Source organism: Acomys minous, assembly GCF_964271855.1.
Source record: "Acomys minous genome assembly, chromosome: 15".
Classification (NCBI taxonomy): domain Eukaryota; kingdom Metazoa; phylum Chordata; class Mammalia; order Rodentia; family Muridae; genus Acomys; species Acomys minous.
This window is the reverse complement of record NC_140497.1, coordinates 44,181,103-44,201,580: the sequence shown is the minus strand read 5'-3', so window position 1 is coordinate 44,201,580 and position 20,478 is coordinate 44,181,103. Positions and strand designations below refer to the sequence as shown.

Genomic DNA, 20,478 nt, shown 5'->3' with positions numbered 1-20,478 from the left:
CAGACTGCCCTCAAACTTAGAGATCCACCTGTCTCTGCCTCGCGAGTGCTGGGATTAAAGGTGTGTGCCACCACCACCTGGCTAGCTTTACAATGTATGTTAGCAAATTTGAAAGTTTGGTGTCCACTGGTTTTCAATCACTTTTAAGTTTCCCTTTATGCATTGTTGTTATTGTTCCTTGAAGACATAGGAAGAAAAACAAGTGGTTTCTGTGCCTTTCTCTCTCCAAAGACACCTCAACATTCCAGCAAAGGTAAGCACAGTGCTTATAGTGGGAATAGGAAATGGAGCTGGTGACTTCTTCAAACTGATATGACATAAAAAACACAGAAAACTCACACTCTGTGCTGTTTGCCTTGCAAATTCAAACAGGTGTTAATAAAACCGGTATGTTATAATGGTTATAATCCCAGGACTCTGGATGCCAAGGCAGGAGGATCTCAAGTTTGGGGCCAACCTGGCTATATATATTGCAAACCTTGTCTCATCAAAACAGAACCAAACCTTTGTCTGAGGTTGGAAAAGTCTAGATTTGTATTGAGGTTTTTGTTTAAAGGTTGGTATTACTTTATTTATTTTTACGTTTCATTCTCTGTCAGTTCTTTTGGTTTTGGTTTTGGTTTTTGAGACAGGGTTTCTCTGTGTCGCCTTGGCTGTCCTGGACTTGTTGGTAGACCAGGCTGGCCTCGGGCTCACAGAGATCCGCCTGCCTCTGCTTCCCCAGGTGTTGGGATTAAAGGCACCTGGCTCAGTGTTTCATCATTTTTAACGCCTATTCCTCTATTTCTCTTGAAATTTTATTGTTTGGCTAAATGCTTAACATCACAGATCAGATTTGTAGCTTATCACATCAAAAACAAAAACAGCTCCAGGAAAATGTTCCAAGGATGCTTGTAAACTTTAGGCTGGACATGGGCAAGACTACTACTATAGCTCCGAGTTCTTCAAGGTTCATGTCTGGACCTGCAGTGTCTTGGCTGTGGGAGGCTGTCCTGTGTTGTAGGAAGATGAACAGTGTTCATGACATTGACCAATAAGTGCCTGTAGCTCTGAGATGTAATGATGAAGATTACCTGTAGACACTGCCTGAAGTCCCCAGGTGACAGAAAAAAGGGGGGTGGTGGTGCTGGAGAGATGGCTCAGAGGTTAAAAGCACTGACTGCTCTTCCAAAGGTCCTGAGTTCAATTCCCAGGAACCACATGGTGGCTCACAACCATTTATAATATAACCTAATGCCTCTTCTGGCCTGCAGATGTATAAGTAGACCAGTGTATAGTAAACAAATCTAATAAAAAATGGCCATCAGCTGAGACCCACTGACAGTTACAGTGCTTCCTCTAAAGTACTGACTACTGAGGAGGGAAATCTACTTATTTTCAAGTGTTCTGGTAATATGCGCAACTAGAAAATACAGCAGCTGGTACTTGGCCCTTGGCACCATTTCCACCATTTAAAATATCCTTAGAACATTGGTGAGCAGAAGCTATGATTCTAGATGGTATGGAAACCTTATTTACACTATTCCAGAGACTTCTGGGACAATATTTTTTTTTTCTCTTAGCAATGTGAAAATGAACCATGTAGCTTACAGGGTACGAATGTTTATTTGAAAACATTTCTTCCATATTGTATATTTTTTACCTAATCCATAAAGATTTAATTTTTGAATAAAATAGCTATACGGTTTTCCCTATAAAAACTTTTCTTGGGGAAAACCTTGAAATTATTTGATTAAGGTATTTTTATGAACTCATAACTAGCAATTTACTTACACTTATTTTCATAATAACATTATTAAAAAATCCTGAATAGAGTTCTGAATGGTGGTTAACCAATGAAATTAAGTCCTTGTTAAAGCTATTTTTAAGAGTCTTTTAAACTAGGGTGCATGTATGTGCGTGTGAGTTGGACATAGCATGCATATGGATGGAGGTCAAAGGACAATTTTGGGGAGCACCTCCTACTGTGGCAGTGCCTCCTTTTCTGCTGTAGCATGGTGTACTACAAACTAACTGGAGGCTTCTGGGGGATGCCCCTATCTCTAAGTCCTGTCTTGCTGTAAAGGAGTTGGGATTACCATGTTCACCCCATGTCAGTCCAGGAGATCAAACTCAGGCCAGGCTTATGTGGCTAGCATCTTTACACTCTGAGCCAACATTGAAAAAGTGGATCTTTTAAATTAAAAACCTAGAATCTCACCAAGGTTGAGTGACTGCTCATGCTGTAATATAAAAAGTCTTCTATGAAATTTTTATTCCTGGGCTGGAGAGATGGCTCAGTGGTTAAGAGCACCACTGGCTGCTTTTTCAAAGGACTGGGGTTCAATTTCCAGCACCCACATGGCAGCTCATGTCTGCCTACAACTCTAGTTTCTGGGAATCTGACGTCATTAAACAGTCATACACTGGCCCACATTAAAGGAATTAAATGTTTTTATTCCTGTGCTATTGAGTGCTTAACACTATGAATCCACTAGTAATAATCTTTCTACTGATCTGTCTCTGAATAAAAGGTAAGTGGAAACTCATTTACATGGGTACAGGTTATTTTTAACAGCATGAAGAGAAGAATCCAAATTTGTCATAGGAGTTGGATAAAGAAAGGATACTAAATTTGGAGAGAGGCTTTAAAAAATTATTTAGGAACTAAAAAAAAAAAAATTAGGAAAAGGCTACAAATTTATTTTTAAAAATTTTCATGTTGCTATATAATTTTTCACTGAAGGGGAGTTTATATAATATACAATCAATTTAAGGTGCATAATTTGGTGGTATTTAGCCTATTCACAATATTGTGCAACTGCCATGTCTAATTTCAAATGTTTTTCGTCACCCTCCAGTCATACATGGCCACCCCATTCCTCTCATTGTATCTGAGGACATCTCCAGGCTAGGTTTATCCATTCATTGAACACTGAGTTTCAACCTCTGGCTAGTATGAATGATGTTGCTGTAGAAACAGTACTACTGAACAGGTGTTTCCGGAGATACGGTTCGGTTCTTCATTTCTCCTGCGTATGCACCCAGCAGGGAAACTGCTAAGTCATGGAATCGTTCTCTATTTAACTCTTTGATGAACTGTCGGAATTTTCCACATGACTGAGTATTTTACATTATTGTCAAGCAATGGCTTGAAATCTGCTAGCACTTGCTCCTTCCTTCCTTCCCTCCATCCTTCCTTCCGTTCTTCTTACTCTTTCATACAAAACACCCCCATTGCAGTTTTCTCTGCCTCCACTCCTCCCAGTTTACCCCACCCCCACCATCTCCCCCTCCTCCCCAGATCCACTCCTTTACCATTTTCCTTCAGAAAAGAGCAGACCTGCCAGGGATATCAACCGAACACAGCAGAACAAGATACAGTAAGACCAGGCACAAACCCTTATATCAGGGCTGGGTGAGGTAACCCATTAGGAGGAAAAAGGAGCCAAGGAGCAGGCAAAAGAGACAGGGTCCCTCTTTTATGTAGTTCCGGCTGTCCTAGAATTCGCTATGTAGACCAGGCTGCCTCTGCCCCTTGAGTGTGGGGATTAAAGGTGTGTGCCACCACACCTGGCCTGTACCCCCCCACCCACCCATTAAAGCCACGCTACTGGGTATGAAGTGTTACTTTATTGTAGCTTTGGTTTATATATTTTTAAAAATTTTTATTTTTATTTATGTACATATGTGTGCACATCTTGTCCATCTGGAGCCCATGGGCATGTAGGTGACCTCAGGGCCTCAAAGAGGGCATTGGGATGTCATATGAACCACTGTGTAGGTGCTGGGAATCGAACTCAGGATCTCTGCAAGAGCAGCAAGTGCCCTTAACTGCCAAGTCATAGTTCTAGCCCCTAAATATAAGTGTGTGTGTGTCTGTGTGTGTATGTGTACTTACCAATGATATTGGACATTTTATAGGCTTGCTGATAAATATGTTTGTTGTAGAAAAATGTTATTTGGATATTTCACCTTTATTAGAGACTTCCAAATGTTCATTTCTCTGTGTCTTTGACAATGTTCTTTAATGCACTAAAGTTTTACATTTTTACCTTGTCTAGTGTAAGTAATTTTCTTTCATGGCTCTATTTTTGGCCTGAAGTCTAGAATCCATTGCTAAATCCAACAGGGTAGAGTTTAATGCCCTTCTTATGGTCAACCAGTTGTCGAAGCATCATTTGAATAGGATACTATTTTCTTACTGACTGGTCTTAGTTACCTTATTGAAAAATCACTTAGTCTCGAATATTGGAGTTTATTTCTGGACTTTCAATTCTTTTCCATTGAGTCACTTGCTTTGTTTTAAAATTAAGAGGTATTAGTTCTTTGTTCTTATTTTGATCATTTTTGGTCTCTTTAAATTCCTTATGAATTTGGAAAGATGTCTTTTTCCAAGGGATGTCATTGAGTAAGCACACTGTTTTAAAATTTCCATCTGAATTACGGTAAACATTCTAAACCATGAATATGGAATCTTCTCATTTGCTTAGGACTTCTTTAACTGACTTTTGTAGAATTTCATTGTTTCTATTGTCTTAACTTCCTTAGTTAAATTTATTGGTAGGTATTTTATTCATGTGGTGCTATTATAACTTGAGTTGTTTTCATAATTTTCTGTATTGTTCATTAGTGGTATAAAAACAACTGATTTTGTGACCCTACAACAGCTGTCCTGTCCTGAGTTTATTAGCTTTAGGTGTGTGTGTGATGTGATGTGTGTGTGTATGTGTGTGTGTGTGTACATAGGATATTCTATACATAGTCATGTTAAGTGTAAAAAAAAGACAGTTTACATTTTCCTTTCCCATTTCGACACCCTGTATTTCTTTTTTGCAAAGTTGCACTAGCAAGGACTTTCTCTGTTAGATTGACATCACTGGCGAAGTGCATCCTTGCTTTGTTTTGCTTTCTTCTTCTTCAAAAGGGATAATCAAAAGAACTCACACCTATTTGCAATTATAGAGGTTAGAATTGCAAAGTGACCTGGACTGGCTGCTACTTGCTCTTCCTCCTGAGAGTCACTGCTTGTTAATTTTTGGTTGTCCGTATTGCTTTCAACTCTCCACTAGTCCTTAGGATCAGTCCTCTTTCTAGCAAAGCACGCACTGAAGGATTCCCTCAGCACTGCATGGAAAAGAACCCTTTCAGGAAGAGATGAACTACTCAAGCCTGATTTGTTGTCTCAGCATCACGGGGCTAAGAACAAGAAGGATGCAAAAAGCCAAAGGAATACAGAAAGCGTTGGGTGCATGTGAGCTTTTAGAAAGGTATTATCCCATGTCTCACCATGCCCGGCTTCTCATCAGGTTTTAATTGCCGTAAGGGTGGTGCACACCTGTCATCTTAGCCCTCAGGAGGCAGAGGCAGGTGGATCCCTGTGGATTCGAGGCCAGCCTGGTTTAAAAAGTGAGTCCAGGGCAGCCAAGGCTACACAGAGAGGCCCTGTCTCAACAAAACAAAAAAAAGGAAATGCTTATGTAAAGGACTTGTTGCTTCATGCCTGCTTTCACCCTGATGAGTCACTTATATAGACAATGGATTATTAACATATCCATCAGAGAGTACAGAGAATAAGAGCTTACTGATCATTTTCTTTATCTGTCTGATGTCTGGTCCAGAAAGGAGATGAGACGTCCCTTAGTGAGTTCTACTTTTATTACAAGTCCATACAGTGAAGAAAGACCAATTAAATCACATGCTACTTAGATAACTGATGTATTTGTTCCTTTTTTTACAATGGGATTTCTTCATGAATTTTCAACGATGTCATGGTTATTTACAAACATGTTCTGACAGGTATTATGTAAGGACTTTAAGAGGAACAGAATTATGATTATGCAAAAATTGTTTGGCTCAGTCCGGTAATACTTCACCATGGTGGGTCTTGAGAAACAGGACCTTTGAGGTTGTGTTTCAGTGAACAGTGTTACTGTCTTGCCACAGAATGGTGTCCCCTAGACTGCCTTCTGTCTTGTGGGACTCCTAACAGTGGGAACAGGAGCTGTCTCTGACTCTTTTGCCTGCTTTTGGGACCCTTTTCCTCCTACTGGGTCACCTCATCCAGCCTTAATATGAGGGGAGGTGTCTAGTCTTATTGCAATTGATATGCCATGTTTGGTTGATATTTCTGGGAGGCCTTCCCTCTTCTGAGAGGAAACAAAGGAGGGGTGGTTGGGGAGGAACTGGGAAGAGAGGAGGGAGGGGAAACTGTGCTCAGGATGTAATATATGAGAGAATTAAAAAAAAAAAAGGTGTGTCTCAAACTTTTCCCCACAATCCTTTGTACAGTACCCTCTGTCTTCCTATGGCAGGCTTCATGTTTATGAATAATTTCATTATGATGACAGCTTTGTTAGAACACGTGTGCTGGCAAGACACGTCTATCTTATTCATTACTAATAAGCCCAGGAATCTTAATGTCTAGCACCTAGCTAGAATGTAGTATGTTTTTATAAAATGGAAGTTTCTGAAGTTAACTTTTTTGGCTTCTATGAGCCAGCAATTATATTTTAAAATATAACGCTATAACCTAAAGTTGTCTCCTCACAAGTTTTGTTTTTCTTTTTCTTTTTTTGGATAAGGTCTCATGGACCCCAGGCTGGGCTCAAACTTACTGTGTAGCTGAGAATGTCCTTAAATTTCTGATCCTTTTGCCTCCCTGGTCCCAGGCTGGGATTGAAGGCACGGGCCACTAGATCCAGTTTTATGTAGTGCTGGGGCTGGAATGCAGGGCTCTGACTGAGTTACACCCCTACCCCCATCTGTGTCTTTTAAAGTATACTTTTTTTTTCTTTTAAGAAAAATGATACTTCAGGCCAGTGTATCATGGTCGTAAGGATACAACTGTGGGTTCGAATGGTGTTCAAATTCTGCTCTGACTTCTTATATTTCTTAAACTTGAGTTAGAAAAATGAAACAACTTAAATGTATTTAACTGTTAAATGTGCTACCCACTAACGATGAAATAGACGTTTATGAAAACCATGCCATGCTGTGCATGTTTGTTTTATGTTTCCTTCAGCACTGACCGTTGTACTGAGGGAGATGTATCAGTGGATGTTTTAAGATGAGGTAAAAAGCTTTTTTTTTTGTTACATTCAACCATCACTAGAATGACTTTGGTAACCCCAAACATGCTAAATTACGAATAAAGCAAGTGTACATACAAAAGAAAAATGGGGGCCAGAGAGATGGCTCAGTGGTTAAGAGTGCCGCCTGCTCTTCCAGAGGTCCTGAGTTCAATTCCCAGCAACCACATGGTGGCTCAAAACCATCTATAATGTGATCTGATGCCCTCTTCTGCAAATAAAGCACTCATATACAATAAATAAATATTTTTTAAAAAGAAAAAAGAAAGAAAAACGGAACATAGAATGTTACCTTTAATGTTTTTTTTTTCAAAATGGCAAAATTAAAATGTGCTTAGAGATGTGGCACATGTAATAACACCTAAGGTTCTTCATTGCTCCTTAATACAAAATGTATACCTTCCCCTCCCAAGCATTCAGTTCAGAACCTGGTTCTCTTCAATTTGCCTGGTCAAACCCAACAACCAAGACCTGAAGTTTTCTGTCCTTGAGTCAGGACTGTGGCTCTCCATTAGGGGACCGACCTGGCTCTTACTGAATGTTGTGAGCTCCTAAATCAAATTCCTGTAGCCGAACGTCTTCAGCAGTGCTAACAAACATCCACAGAGACAAGCCAAGTGGAAACAGCTTTTATTACCGCTTTAGGGCAGGCTTTACTCGAGCAAGTAAGACTTGATAGAATCTATGCCTTAACACACTGGGAGGAAATCAGAAATTTTGCTGCACTGAGACAATTTGTGGGAAATTAGGGGCTGTGTTCTCCAGAAGGCGCGCAGATCCTCAGTGATTGTTGCAAGGGATCACAAAGGAGATCTTTGGTCCAAAGAAGATGTCTCTGAAAGAAAGAGCATCAGTTAAACTCAGTTGAAAGCTACGGTATATGTTAGTCTCTTCTGAGTTAAAAAATGGACAGTGCTTCCCAGGGTTTCAGATAAGAATCTTCATTGTAGGGAAATAACATACAAAAGATGAGTAAAAAGACCCACAGGGCCTGCAAAGACCAAAATAGTAGCTGAGTTTTCTTTCACCCACTTACTATTGATCTTATGCTATTATCTGTCTGTAAATAAAAGGAAAAAAATAGGCCATTTCAAAACCTTATTCAAAAGAGTTCACTTCTTTGATGTGGAGATGTACAGGCAGCATAAGGTTAGTGTGCAGTTCAAACTCTGAGTTCCTGTCTAAATGTTGTGTAAACTCTGCTCCTCAGGTGTCCCCCCTTACAGCCAATCGATGAGCAGGAGAGAGAATAGGGCGAGACTTCCTGTCAGCCAGGGGAGGAGAAGCCAAAGGAGTGAGTGGGCCACCAGGATAGGTCCGAGGAAAAGGAGGAAGGAGCTGGAGCCGAGGAAAGCTACAGAAGTGTAAGTATCCCTGGGATGTTTGCTGGAAGTGAGACAAAATAGATAAAGGGTTAAGAACAGACTTAAGCTGCTCTGATTGTGCTGTGAAGCCTTGCATTATAAAAGAGTCTCAATTATTTGTGTCATAGCTGAGTTAAGAAATAAGCTAAAAGAAACAAACACTGTCTTATAAGAATAATTTCAACAGAGGTGGGTTGTGAAGTTAAAAATTGGGGCTAAGAAAAAGATCATTAGATGTTTCTTTGAAAAACATTAAACAACTTCCTAGATTTTATGCATACAAAACTGCTTTTAAAGCTATTCTTATCTTTTTGGGGTAGGAAAGACGGCATAAGGTAATATGAAAATGAGTGGACTAGTATAAAATTTTATGTGTAGGGTGGTATGATTCTGATTTATTACAAATACACTCTGCAAGAAAAAAAAAACACCCCAGAGTTATATAGAAATGGTGTTTGTATAGTCACACTTCCGTTTAAATATGTTACTGTAATAACCAGAAAATAAATATAAGCCCACTGCAGTAAGTTGGTTTGATAATCCGGTAATGATAATCAATTTTAATATTAGCTGGCCTTTAGTTTCTATAGCAGAGAAAAGTGTTTCATGGGGTCAGTTAACCCATGTAACCTCAGCTAATGCGTTGCCTCTGAAGCACCACCACGCTCCAGAGTGCCTGATTTATTACTTTACATGTCTTTATTCAGGTTTTTGTTGTTTGTGACACTCTCACTGTGTAGCCCAGGCTAGCCTTCACCTCCGATCTTCTCGCATGGGCAACTCTACCAGAGTCATTCAACAAGAACGTCACACAACTAGGATGGGTCTGAAAACAGCTGGGATTTGCGTTCACTTAAGAGTAATTAAATTGCAGCAATCCTAATCCTGAAGCTGCTCTACACCAAGTCTGGTGCCCCAGGCTGTGAGCCCAGCAGTTAGAAGCCTCAGGCAGGAGGATTGCCCTGAGTGTTCAAGGTCTTAGGATCAGTCCAGTCTACATAACAAGGACCAGGCAGCTGATGATACACTTGACAGATCTTGTCTCAAAACAAAACAAAACAAACAACAAAAACTGACCCACAAGTCTACTGAGTACATGAAATTTATTAATACCATTAAAGGACTTATTATCATCACTGGTACATAATAAACCTTCATTGAATGTTATATTTATACAACATTCAGAAAACAAAATAATGTGGTTTGGGTTGTTATAATCACCATAAAACAAAATAATTGAAACAATCTTTAAAATATGTTAAAGTTGGACATACTGTATTATATGTACTTGTGTAGATTTTCAAAGTCCATGTTTTAAAATTCTGTGTAAATTTTTGGGAAAATTGGGAAATTTTGTATAAATCATTAGGAAATTTATCTTAATACTAGTGCTACCAGGCAAAGATACCTATTTATAAATTAATAATTTGAAAAAATATAAAAGATGACTTTTTGTTGTTGTTGTTTATTTGGTCTGTTTTTCAAGACAAGGTGTCTTTGTGTAACCCTGGCTGTCCTGGAACTCACTCTGTAGACTAGGCTGGCCTTGAACTCAGAGAGATCCCCTGCTGGGATTAAAGATATGTGCCGCGTCTGCCTGGCTAAAAGATGATCCTTTTAGAGGGTTTTCTATAAATATTTCATAGCAGCACATTTTGAAATTTCGTTTCCTTACTTTGGGCAACAGAGCAATTCGCTGAAATTGCAGTAACAAATCATCTCGCACCCCTTCCCATCCCAGAAGTGGTGCTGCACGTTTGCATCCACCAGCGTCAGGTCGGCTCTGCCCTCTGGAAGGCTGTGACAATTGCGATCTTTTAGCATCTTTCTGTAACAGGAGAGGCGACTTGAAGGCATGCCTTGGGTTCCTAACAGCAAAGTGAGACCGAGGGTGACAAGTACCACAAATTTCCTCATGGCGTTGGTTCCTGAGACAGAATAACAAACAAAATAGGTCAGCATTCGTTTTTTTTTAAAAGGATTTATCTGAACATAATGTTTTGCGTCTCGTTATAAAGTTGTATACAAAGGGAATTATTCTTTTCCATGCTTTCTGTGTTTCTCACGGTGTGCCTTTTTTACATTGTTTTTTTTTTTTTTAAAGCAAAAACACTTGAAATGTTTGTCTAAAAATTCAAATGTCCGGACATCACTTAAAAAAAGAAAACAGTGAAGGCCAGGTAGGTGGCTTAGTTGGTAAAAGACACTAGCCACACAAGACTAAGGACCTGAGGCCAATCCCTGGAAGCCATGTAAAAAGCTGCAGGTGTTGGCATGCCTCTGTAATTCCATCAGTCCTCTGATGAGATGGCAGAGGAAGACAGGCAAACGGCTCAAAAGCTCACAGGCAGGCTAGCCTGGAGCACGCAGCAGCAAAAACAACAGAGACGCATGCCAACGCAGTAGATGGTGAGAGAACTAATTCCGTACAGAAGACCTCTGACCCCCGCCTTCTTATATGGATGCCATGGCATGCCCATGCCTACGCTCACTCATGCGCACTTGCACACACTCACATGCAAATGGGCACACTCACACGCACCAAGGCACCTGTACACACTCACATGCAAATGGGCACACTCACATGCACCAAGGCACCTGTACACACTCACATGCATGGACATGCACCCTCACATGAACACACGCACACTAACATGTACATGCACACACACACAAGGAAAAAGTATTGAATGAGAACTGCTAAGGGAAAAGAGGCCAAGGATGAGAATCTGCATTTAATAAGGTACCCAACGTCACACATTTTTTATGTGTACTCACGCAAGAACAACTGCTTTTGAGACTACATTGTTGTTGTTGTTTGTTTTTCAAGACAGGTTTTCTCTGTGTAGCTTTGGCTGGCCTCAAACTCACAGAGATCCACCTGCCTCTGCCTCCCAAGTGCTGAGATTATAGGCATGCGCCACTACTCCCAGCTTCAAGAACAGCTGCTTTCAAAATAACGTAAAGTCACTAAAATCTGTAGAACTAGCACTGCCAAATACAGTGAACCTAGGTGCCACCCTGACAGAGACAAAGACCTATTTATGCTGATATTCACCAATAATATTCTATAAATATATTTATATTCCACTTATTTTCAAATATTCCAGCATTATTCTTTGGACTCATTTTTGTTATGAGCTTTTTATTATTTTTTCAAAAATATTCCCACATAGACTACTTATCTGCAATTAAAAATGGAGGCTTTAATTCTTTCCTAATCATGTATCTTGACCATGACCACCTATAATGGATAACCCACTTCTAAGTGAACATACGCTGTTGGTACAGTTCTGTTGAAGTTATTTGTAAAAAACTGTGTTTGTTCCTCTTAGCTTATTTCTTAACCTGGCTATCACGCAAATAATTGAGACAATTTTATATTTGGTTTTTTTTTAAGCTTTACAACACAATCTTGAGCAGTTTAAGCCTGTTCTTAACCCTCTGTAATTTTGCCTTACTCCCCACAAACATCCCAGTGATACTTGGCACTTGGTAGCTTTCCTTGGCTCCAGCTCTTTCCTCCTTATCTCTCTTGGACCTGTTCCCATAGCTTAATCCCCTGGCTCAATCCCCTACTTCCTCCTCTAGTTCTTCCAGCCCTGGCTGGCAGGAAGTCCCGCCCTATTCTCTCCTCTGCTCAGCGATTGGCTGTAAGCTTCTTTATTGGCATAGCAGGGCTTCACTTGAGGAGCAGCGTTTACACAACATTGATACGGAAATCAGAATTTAAACTACACCATAACTTTATGCCTACATAGTTCTAACATTCCACTTGCTGTAAAATAGTTTTCCATAGCTTCTATCCACCAGACTTGCTTTGAACTTTTGGGTTCATACCAAACAAATACAGTTCCTCAAGAGATTTTTCTTTTAGTGGTGGTTACACAAGACTGGGCTTCCATTGTGTATGTAACCAGTCTCATCCAGCGTCTATATTTAACCTGGAGGAAGTGCAGCTTATTGTAGTAAAGGAGGGATAGCAACATAGTACGGAATCCAGGATCAGAACACACAGCCCTGCACATGGCACTGTGCTAGAGCCGGTCTCTCTTTCTGGCTGAGGCCGATAAAGGGCACCTCTCTTTGCACATCGCACTTTAAGAATATTTGTTTTTCATCAACATGCGGAGCAATGGGTTTCAGTGTGGTATTTTTGTGCACATTTGCTTTGGGCTCTCTTCCTCCAGTTACCCCCACCCCATACACCTCCATCTCCCCAGCTCCTCCCACCCTTCCTCCTAAGACCCCTTTCTACTTTCATATCAGTTTTCTCTATTACCTTCTTCTTTCCTTTCCCCCTTCCTATGACTTAACCCCACCCCACCCCCGCCCTTCTGTTCCTCTTCTGGCCTTAGCGTCTATGATCATTTACACAATATGCACACATAAGAGCAGACATGTGTGTTTGTCTTTCTGAGTCTTGCACCTGTAAAAGAAAAACAGTTTTGCTGAAAGCAAGTGAGAGTGTGTAATTTCCAACGGCTCGATACAGTTTATGAGTAACTCATCTTAGATAACATATAAAATTTTGAATAAAGACATTTTTTTAAGTTTAAGGAATAAAACTATCCCATCATATTCCTAAAAGTTTCAGGTTTTATTTCACATTCTAATTTGAGTTAGTCATCTCTGTTGTTCATCAAAAAACAAAACAAAACAAAACAAAACAAAAGAAACAAAACGGGATCATGGCTGAGCTTGGTAGTGCATGTCTGTAATTGCATTACTGGGAAGACTAAGGCAGGTGGATCAACACGTTAAGGCTGTGTGCTACATAGCAAGCTCTAGGCCAAGCAAAGCAAAGCAAACCAAAACAAAACAAAAGAGTGAAATCCGGTCTTTAAAAAAGTCTGATAATTTCCAGGCTGTGCTTTTTTTTTTTTTTAAAGTGTTAGGCCTTTTTATTACTAGCACTTGGGGAGGCAGAGGCATGCGGATCTCTGTGAGTTTGAGGCCAGCCTGATCTGCAGAGCAAATTCTAGGATATCCGATAGGGCTACAGAGAGAAACCCTGTCTCAAAAAAAAAAAAAAAAAAAAAAAAGAAACTGAATCCGAAACCAAAATATTCTTGATTTTTAACAAAGTATACATACCAAAGAAAGAAAAGAGGAGGCCATAAGATATATGCAGAGGACCTAGGTTGGGCCACTACAGGCGCCCCAATTCCTTCACGTTCCCATGTGTCCTAGTCAGTTGGTTCTGTGGGCCCTGTTCTCATGTCACAGAGACCCCCGTCTTAAGAGAGTAAGAAGAAAGGTGTTGGAATAGAGTACCCACTGTCCTCCTCTGGCCTCTGGTCACATAAGCAGCTGCATGCGCACAAAAGAGACTATGTGAGATTTTGACAAGCCCTTGCTCAAAAAAAAGAAAGAAAAAAAAAGAAAAAAGAAAAAAGTGGTCTTAGAGAATCATTGGTTCACCAAATGTGAGCCATGCAATATATATATGCAATATATATGCATATATAACCTCTATAATATATAGCTTATATTATCTAACACAGAGAGTCAACAGCTAGAGAAGTGAGATGTCTATTTTATCATAAGAAATAAAAATCCTAGACATCATGCAGCTTTAAATGGACGAGATAGGATTATTTTCTAATCCAATATAAGTGATCAAAATTTAATAGCAAGATCTAGGTGTGGTCAGTGCACATCTGTGCTCTCAGTACTCTCGAGGCAAAGGCAGGAGGAGGGTAATCTTAAGGCCAGAGGGCCCCATAGCAAGAGCTGAGCCTAAGAATCTTGAGTTCAGTCCCCTAAAGCCTGAAAGGAGGAAGGAGAAGACTAACTCCACAGGATCTGCTTGAACCTGCACACGCACATACACACACATACACACACACACACACACACACACACACACACACACACACACACTCCCCTCCCCCTGATAACAATCAATCAGTCAGTCAATTTAAAAGCATGTGTGTGTCGGTGTGTGTGTGTCGGTGTGTGTTTATCACAAAAGTCAACAATATATCAACCATTTAACTGTAGTTTCTTACTAGGTTTCTGTCGAAAGGCTGGGACAGCAGGTGGAGGGGAGGAGAGGGTGAGGAAGGTAGAGAAGAGACATGTCTCTCTTTAGTGCATTTGAAGTTTGTTTGTTTTTTCTTTTTAAACATAGATTCCTACTATATAGCCCTGACTGGCTGGAGATTTGCTATGTAGACCAGGCTGACCTTGAACTCCATCTGCCTACCTCTGCCTCTGAGTGCTGGGATTAAGGCTTTCTGATTTGATGATGATGATGATGATGATGATGATGATGATGATGATGATGATGATGAAGATGAAGCTGTGTTCTAATTTATAGCTTAATTTTCTCAGAGTTGTATAGTTTTTCTATAAGGTCTTATATTTAGCCATTGTGCTGTTTCTCTTCTTCCTCCTTCCCGTCTTGCCCCTTCCCTGTCCCCTTTTCTTTGTTGGGCTCTTCCTGTGTGTCCTGTCTTACCTACTGCTGTTCCTAGGCTCACGTTATAGCTGTTCAAATTTTCTTTCCATTAGATTACTCTTATTGGATCTAATTGCTTTTTTATTCTAAACAACTAAGCTTATTTTTTATTGTTATACATTTTTAATCAAAGCAAAAATTACACCACTTTCCCGCTTCCCTTTCTTTCCTCTAACCCGTTCCGTGTCCTGTTCTAGTCTCAAACCGACAGCATCTTTTTCTTTGACCTGTTGCTGCTACACATGACAGAAAGAATTAGCCTATCCCAGAGATGAGGCCGTTGTATTTGGTTATCTAATACAGAGTAGTCAGCGCGTTAGCCATATACACACAAGCAACAAAAAGAGACTAAGCAGGGTGTGTGTGTGTGTGTGTGTGTGTGTGTGTGTGTGTGTGTGTGTACTTTTTAAGACTGAAGAGATGGCTCAGTAGTTAAAATCATTTACTGCTCTTACATAGGACTGGAGTTCAATTCCCAGCATCCATATCAGGCAGCTCACAACTGCCTGTAACTACAGTTCTAGGTGACCTGAGCCCTCCTCTGGCCTCTGCAGACACCTATACAATGTGCAGAGAGAGAGGGGTGGGAGGGAGGGAGGGAGATACACACACACACACACACACACACACACACACACACACATCTTTTGTGAGAAAAAAAAGGCCACAGTTTTAAAAATGACTATAATCTGACTTATTCATTATACGATGCGTGGAAAATACAGAAAAACCAACCCCAGGATAAATACCAACTAGCGTCTTTGAATAGGGAAGACTGTTTTTGGCATTTTGGTACATAGACTTTGAGGTTTACTGTTCAGTTCAGTGGTGCATACATAATGATTTAAATAAGAACAGAGTGAGCCAGGGGCAAAATCCAGAGAAGTGCAAAAGTTTATGTACTGTGGGGGAGATAAGTCAAGAGAAAGAAATTATTGTCGTGAAGGAGATTGGGAAAGCACAGGGATGTGAGATGGTAAGTCTAGGTTCAAAGGACCAGTGAGTGGAAAGATGAGGGAACCCGGACTGAATTTAATATGACATGAAGCTTGCTCCTTCCAAAGTCTCTGTTACACACATACATATAAATAAAATAAATCTTTTAAAAAGAATACAAAGGGGCTGGAAAAGTGGCCAAGCAAGTAAAAGCATTTTTTTACAGCTCTTACAGAAGATCCTAGTTCAATTCCCAGATGTCAAACAACTCACAAGTGACTCCAGGGACTCACACTTATGATGCACACACTCAGACACACACACATCCACACACACACACACACACATCCTGGAAAAAGAATAGTATTTTGGCTATAATTAAATTTGAGTTGGCCACTAGATGTCTACGTGAAAATGTCAAGTATTTCAGGAGTTGAATATGATCTTAAAGGTTAAGGTTGATGGGGCTGGAGAGATGACTCAGTGGTTAAGAGCACTGAACTGTTCTTCCAGAGGTCCTGAGTTCAATTCCCAGCAATCATATGGTGGCTCATGACCATCTATGGTGAGATCTGGTGCCCTCTTCTGGCCTGCAGGTGTACATGCAAGCAGAATACTGTCTATGTAATAAATAAATAAATCTTAAAAAAAAAAAAAAAAGAGCTTATATGGGCTGGACCTAGACGCCAACCCCCCTACACATATGTACCAGATATGCAGCTTGGTTATCATGTGGGTCCCCTAATAATGCGAGTAAAGGCTGACTCTGACTCTGCTGCCTGCCTTTGGATCCTTTTCCTCTAGCTGGGCTGCCTTGTCTGGCCTCCGTCCTGCACTTTGTCCTGTTGAGACTTGAGGTGCCTGGGTGGATTGCTACCCCTTAGCCAGCTCCTTCTCTGAAAAGAAATAGGAGGGTGGCTGGGGGGCTGGGGGTGTGAGGCCGGACTGGGTGGTGGGGGAGGGGAGGGGGTGTGAGGCCGGACTGGGTGGTGGGGGAGGGGAGGGGGTGTGAGGCCGGACTGGGTGAGGAGAGAGGTGGTGGCTGGTGTTAGGTTGTAAAGTGATTAAATTAAAAAAAAGAAAAGAAAGAAAGAAAGAGAGAAAGGGATAAAGAAAGAAATGTCAACGTTGCAACTAGAATTGTGAGAGTAATCAGGCTGTTTATGATGGCAGCGATAGCCATTTGTTTGACAAGGAGAGAGCATAGACCCAGAAGAGAAAAGGCTAAGGGCAGTGTGGGGTGGGGGTGGGGGGTCTGAGGCCTGGAAGCCGAGATGCCAGCATCATGAAGGCAAAGACTGAAGCTTAAGAAGAATCTTCTTTTCATCGCTTCAGCACCCCAGTCAATGCTTGACTCATAGGAAAAAAAAATATGAAAACATTCACTTAAGGAATGAACAAATACATTTCTGGGAAAGCACGTATGCTGCCATACCGTGTACTTCGTGTCTGTGCTGGAGCATAAAGCTGTTTCTGCCCAAGGCTCAGTCCTCAGCAATGGAAATTTCCACTCTTGGCAAGCACCTATGGTAGGCTTTTTTTTTCCTAATTTTTTTAAACACTTATAAATTATATGTTGTAGGTGAAACCTTCTCTTCGCTTATTTAGCTTCAGAAAAATAGATTTAGTTCTTACCTAACAAATGCGAAAGTGTCTGGGCTGGTTCGTTCCCTGGGTATATTTGTCATTTTTTTTCCCCACCAAGAAACACTAACCACAGCCCTTGGAAATCCATCGAAACTTTATATTTTTTATATGCAAACGAAGGTGAGAAGACTGATCATTTTGAAGGAAATTGTTCTCCATGTTTTCTCTTTTAGGTCACATGCATGCTCTTGCAGGTCCTCCTGGAGAACCTTCAACTTGCAAGAAAACCCAGTGAGGAACTGTAGCTCCGAAGGAAGCGAGCAAACCTTTGAGACTGGCTCGCCATTGGTTTTCTCAATTTGGTGATCTTCATAGTGTTCCTAACGTTGTGTGATGCCACTTATACTCAAATGTTGGTATTCTTAACGTTTTACATATGCACAACACACACTTTGTCAAGAAAAAAAAAATCACCGCACAGGACGTGCAGAATTACAAAGAAGGCATTTCCACATAAGCAGCAAATCATTGCACTGCCACTTGGGAAGGCAATTGCAAGGTTTAGTTCCGTGAGAGTTTTTTGGCAAGCTTTTGAATGGCTGGAGTTAAACGGAGACTTAAAAAGAAAAGCTAAACCATTTAATGGCCAAGACTAACAGGGAGAGGTAGTTTAAATATTCAAAAGCTTGTGATGCAGCCTTCATCGAGGCAGCTGGTGCCGGTTCTGGGGAGCCAGTGCTCGGGAGCAATGGAATAACACGGGTTTGACAAACTACTACGCCGAAAGAAAGAGCAGTTTGTTTTCAGCTGTCACCAGCTAGCAGGAGTGAAGGGGGCCTGCAAAACCCACGGACAGCTCCAGGCCCACCCCCCACCCCCGAATGTGTGACACTTGACATTTCAAAACGATAGCTGGGCGAGATTAAAATTGTTGCCCTCACTGTGCTCTCTTGGGTGTTAAGAATCAATTACTGGGCTGGAGAGATGGCTCAGTGGTTAAGAGCCCGCCTGCTCTTCCAGAGGTCCTGAGTTCAATTCCCAGCAACCACATGGTGGCTCACAACCATCTGTAATGTGATCTGATGCCCTCTTCTGCAGATAGAGCGCTCATATGCAATAAATAAAATAAATAAATGTTAAAAAAAAAGAATCAGTTACTGCCTCGGTTCCCTTCTTTTCTTTTCTAATTTGATGTATTTACCTTTATTTTAGGTGCATTGATGTTTTGCCTGCATGTATGTCAATGTGAGAGTGTCACATCTTGGAGTTACATCCCTTCCACGAGGGATGCTAGAATTTGAACCCAGGTCCTCTGGAAGAGCAGTTAGTGCCCTTGACCACTGAGCCGTCTCTCCAGCCCCTCCTTTCTTTTCTCAACTGTCTTAGATGGGGGGTTGCGCTAGGACAGTCAGGTTCTGAAGTGAAATATTTCAAAGCATAATGTCAAGGAACAGAAACGACATAGGAAAATCCCTGCAGCACACGTGGCAGCCTAAGCTCTCAAGATCCCTTCAGCCTTGGGAAGCAGACCTAAGGTCTGCCTACAGGCTTCCTACAGCATCCTACAGGACGATGCTAATACTCAGTCTTGCATTATTCTAATTCTTTTCTGACCACAATAACTCATCAGAGGAGAAAAAGGACCAATAGTGGGGGAGGGCTTTCCATAAACTGCAAGCATTTCTGAGAGAGTGCATCCACTGAGACCCATGCGGATACTGGGACTCGAACTTGGGTCCTCGGGTTCTCTGGTTCTCTGCCAGAACAAGCTATGCTCATAACCGCTGAGCCATCTCCCCAGCTGCCGAGTCAAGGAATCTTAAAGAGGTATTTTTTTTCTACATCTTGAAGGGAAAGTGTTCTTTCCATCTCAGCAGGCACAGACTGTGCACTGTGTTCCATGGCGAGAACACCATGGATGGAGTCGATGAATTCCCTCTTGTGCCACACGTCGCCACCCGTTTCTTTTCAGGAATCATAGTCTCTAAAAGCAAAACCGTTGGCTTCCTTTGACATTGCAATTAACTTCGTGTAGAGGACTGACCGAGCAATCTTAAGTATTTCATTACAGAGACATAATCCTGAGGGGCAGGGGTCTGGATGCCGAGTGAATCTGCACACTAAACAAACGACGCTGTGCAATCAGTTTCTTCTCAAACATTTGGTCAAATGACTTTCAAAGTCAAGGACCCGTGTTTGCTACCCTCTTTTGATCAGATTCCTTCCACTATTTCAGAATCCATCTCTTTACACATGCACACACCATTTCCTTAGAGGACTCCTCAGTCTCTAAGTCTTTCCCCGGCACGCACACATATTTCTGCTCCAATCTATATAGCAGCGGTTTAGAAGAGAATAAATGATATAAAATGTTTGCATAGAGGGGAAAAAATACATACCTTTTCGTTCTTTTCAGGATTATAGGCAGAAGAATCTTCTTAAATGTTCCAGTTCACTGGGTAGTCTGGGCAAAGAGACGAGAGGAGGTGCTGGACCGAGGCTCTTTACAAATGAACCTCTGTCTGCCTTGTCTCTGCCTGGGATTGACAGTCTCTGCTCCAGCCAGAAAAGGGGGGGGGGGCGGAGAATGGGAGTGGAAGGGGACAAGAGCTGCCTCTCTTGGGCTCTTCCAAAGCAGAACGAACTGAATAGTTTCTTCACAGAGGGAAATAACTAGTCTATACAAGAGCCTTCACAGGGCAGAGTCCTGGAGCAATAACATTTGAAAACTTTGGGATTTAGAAAGAACACAGAGTGACTTTTAAATTGAGAGAAGTTTGGGGGTCAGGGAAGGAGGAACAGAGAGAGACGAGGCAGAGGATATGTCACTTTGGAAAAGAGGGGAGCATCTCTATCCTTTCATGGTGCCCCTCACCATTTATGTAGCTGATGGCATTTTGATAAAAGAGATTTTCAGATTCATATTTCATCCATTCAATGAATGCAAAGATATATAAATAAACAAAAATGTATTTTGTGTCTCATAAAAAGGGCACAAAAGGAGTTAACTATACTTTGAACAAACAGTAAAATTCTGGAAATTCCAACCTCTATC

The 20,478-nt window shown here is 41.1% G+C and overlaps 1 protein-coding gene and 1 long non-coding RNA gene across 3 annotated transcripts; one reads left to right on the top strand and one right to left on the bottom strand.

Moving 5' to 3' along the window:
* Positions 1-6,849: 6,849 nt before the first annotated feature.
* LOC311584548 lies at positions 6,850-18,535 on the top strand. Its single transcript, XR_014774931.1, has 3 exons — positions 6,850-7,053; positions 8,281-8,434; positions 17,657-18,535. It is a non-coding gene; the product is annotated as an uncharacterized lncRNA (long non-coding RNA).
* Positions 7,684-19,963, bottom strand: SCRG1 (stimulator of chondrogenesis 1). 2 transcript variants are annotated; one of them, XM_084758985.1, is made up of 3 exons: positions 19,823-19,963; positions 10,110-10,362; positions 7,684-7,905 (listed from the first exon to the last, which is right to left on the bottom strand). In XM_084758985.1, the coding sequence occupies exons 2-3, from the start codon at positions 10,349-10,351 to the stop codon at positions 7,851-7,853; spliced, it is 297 nt and encodes a 98-aa protein (XP_084615111.1). In that variant the 5' UTR covers positions 10,352-10,362; positions 19,823-19,963; the 3' UTR covers positions 7,684-7,850. The 2 variants fall into 2 exon arrangements, with proteins under 2 accessions (XP_084615111.1, XP_084615110.1); XM_084758984.1 differs by lacking the exon at positions 19,823-19,963 and adding an exon at positions 17,272-17,296.
* Between the last annotated feature and the right edge of the window lie 515 nt (positions 19,964-20,478).

Excerpts from the sequence above, each read along its gene's own strand:
- SCRG1 (XM_084758985.1), bottom strand. The coding sequence starts at position 10,351 with ATGAGGAAATTTGTGGTACTTGTCACCCTCGGTCTCACTTTGCTGTTA. Across the intron at positions 7,906-10,109 it reads GAATTGCTCTGTTGCCCAAA|AGACATCTTCTTTGGACCAA; the intron begins GTAAGGAAACGA and ends TCTTTCTTTCAG.